The 2067-nt window shown below is 45.7% G+C and overlaps 1 protein-coding gene across 2 annotated transcripts in view; it reads left to right on the forward strand.

Moving 5' to 3' along the window:
• The window catches only part of setd7 (SET domain containing (lysine methyltransferase) 7), a 16745-nt gene extending 15865 nt beyond the window's left edge, over positions 1 to 880 (forward strand). Inside the window, exon 8 of one of the 2 annotated variants that reach the window (XR_001481898.1) lies at positions 419 to 656. Coding sequence is in view for 1 of the 2 variants with exons in the window: in XM_015396375.1 (XP_015251861.1) it covers positions 419 to 644 (226 nt within the window). In the remaining variant the exon portion in view is untranslated. Of the gene's footprint in view, positions 1 to 418 lie in introns of both variants that reach the window. The other variant, XM_015396375.1, reaches the window with a different exon arrangement.
• Positions 881 to 2067: the final 1187 nt, after the last annotated feature.

Genomic DNA, 2067 nt, shown 5'->3' on the forward strand with positions numbered 1-2067 from the left:
TCAGTTTGATTGTTTCCTCCCGATGGTCAGCTGCTTCCTGTCGCAGTGATTCAGTTTGATCGTTTCCTCCCGATGGTCAGCTGCTTCCTGCGCCGCAGTGATTCAGTTTGATTGTTTCCTCCCGATGGTCAGCTGCTTCCTGTCGCAGTGATTCAGTTTGATCGTTTCCTCCCCATGGTCAGCCGCTTCCTGCCGCAGTGATTCAGTTTGATCGTTTCCTCCCAATGGTCAGCTGCTTCCTGTCGCAGTGAATTCAGTTTGATCGTTTCCTCCCGATGGTCAGCTGCTTCCTGCCGCAGTGATTCAGTTTGATCGTTTCCTCCCGATGGTCAGCTGCTTCCTGCCGCAGTGATTCAGTTTGATCGTTTGCTTAAGAGTTTTGGATAGGGCACTGAACACTTCCTTTGTCTCCCCCCAGGTTTGTCCATCCTCGTTTTGGAGCCATCAAGTGCATCCGGACGCTGAGGGCCGTGCAGAAAGATGAGGAGCTCACAGTTGCCTACGGTTACGATCACGAGCCGACGGGGAAAAATGGCCCTGAGGCTCCTGACTGGTACAAAGAAGAGCTGGAGCTTTTCCAGCAGAGACAGCAGCTGCTGGGAGTCAGTGAAGACGCCCCCCCACTGCAATCCATGTCAACCTGAGCGACAGAAGAACCATACCCGGAACCAAGGAGGTGCTGCTTGTTTCCACGTCGTTCCTTCAGTTTACATACCGAGGGGCGGAGCTACAGCTGAACTCTCAGCAGCTCTGCTTCCCTATGAACATGTTACAGATGACCTAGACATTTATTGAGCGTTACCTGAATATTTCTGAAATTAAGGACTGTAGAAATAAAATGGATCTTCTGCTACATGAAAATAAACTAGCCTGAACCGGTTCTAATGCTTCTTTTTTAACTGAACACCTCGTTCTGCTATTTGGTTTCTTGTCTCCCATTAATCCCAGACACAGTGTGTACAAAACATTTCGTTTTGTACAGCTCTCATGACATTTTGATTATTTAAAGTGCAGCAGTGATCAAATGTAAACAATGGGAGGTGCAAAAAAACACATTGATATAGTCAGTGTGATGCAGGGTCTGATATAATTTTGAGTTTTCTCAGCAGTTCATCAGTCTGATGGTGGTGGGGAAGAAGCTGTTCCAGAACCTGCGTTGAATGCTTTGAAGCATCTTCCCAGAGAGCAGCGGGGGGAACAGTCCATGGTGGGGGGTCATTGCTGATGTTATTGAACTCTACTGACATAAAGTGACCAGTAATGAAGGAATCAAAAGATGAACTATACTTTGACACCAAAACAAATCTGGGAAGAACCCAAACCTCTAACGCTGCCTCAGTGAGGACCAGAGTTCAGGATCCAGTGATGCGAAACGGACACCGTCTCCATGGCAACAGAGTCTCAAAGTTCAGCCAAATCATAGAAGACCTCCAGGATCTGTGGAAACGTCTTTCATTCACAGCATGGTGGTGGGAGTGTGATGGTCTGATGCTGCTTCAGGGGTTCTTTTCTCCACCAGATCATCCTGGAGGGTTTCCATCATGTGGTTAGGAAGCTCTGGCTTCTAAAGAGTGAGAGAGAAAAGACAGTGGCCTAGTGAAAGCCTCTTATTGATTTGCTGTGTAATTAATTTAGCTTAAGGTCATCCAATACGGTTTTAATGATCCACCCCCCCTCAGGTGACCTGGTCTGAAGTGAAGCATCTTTACCACCTTAGGAAAGCACAGACAGACTGGTAAACTGGATCCTATCACAGTGAGGAAAACATTTAGTCCTAAATGCTAAAAAAAATAATAAAAAATTTAAAACAATCCCCTGGACTTTGTTTCCCAGTTTGAAGACGTTTCTCTTCCATCCAGGAAGCTTTTTCAATTCAAAATGTCAGAAATAGTGTTGAGTTCCAGGTTTTATCCAGCAGCCCAACTAAGCCTTGTTTTAGTTTAGAAAACATGCAAATAGAAACAGATGTTTTTTCCTTCTAAACATAAATGGCTTCCTTCACGCTTCTCTCAAACCACCTGTCTTCTTTGTCCAGAATGTGAACATTCTGGTCCTCCAAAGAATGTC

This window comes from Cyprinodon variegatus, unplaced genomic scaffold (genome assembly GCF_000732505.1).
Source record: "Cyprinodon variegatus isolate N-32 unplaced genomic scaffold, C_variegatus-1.0 Scaffold793, whole genome shotgun sequence".
In the NCBI taxonomy this organism is placed as follows: Eukaryota; Metazoa; Chordata; class Actinopteri; order Cyprinodontiformes; family Cyprinodontidae; genus Cyprinodon; species Cyprinodon variegatus.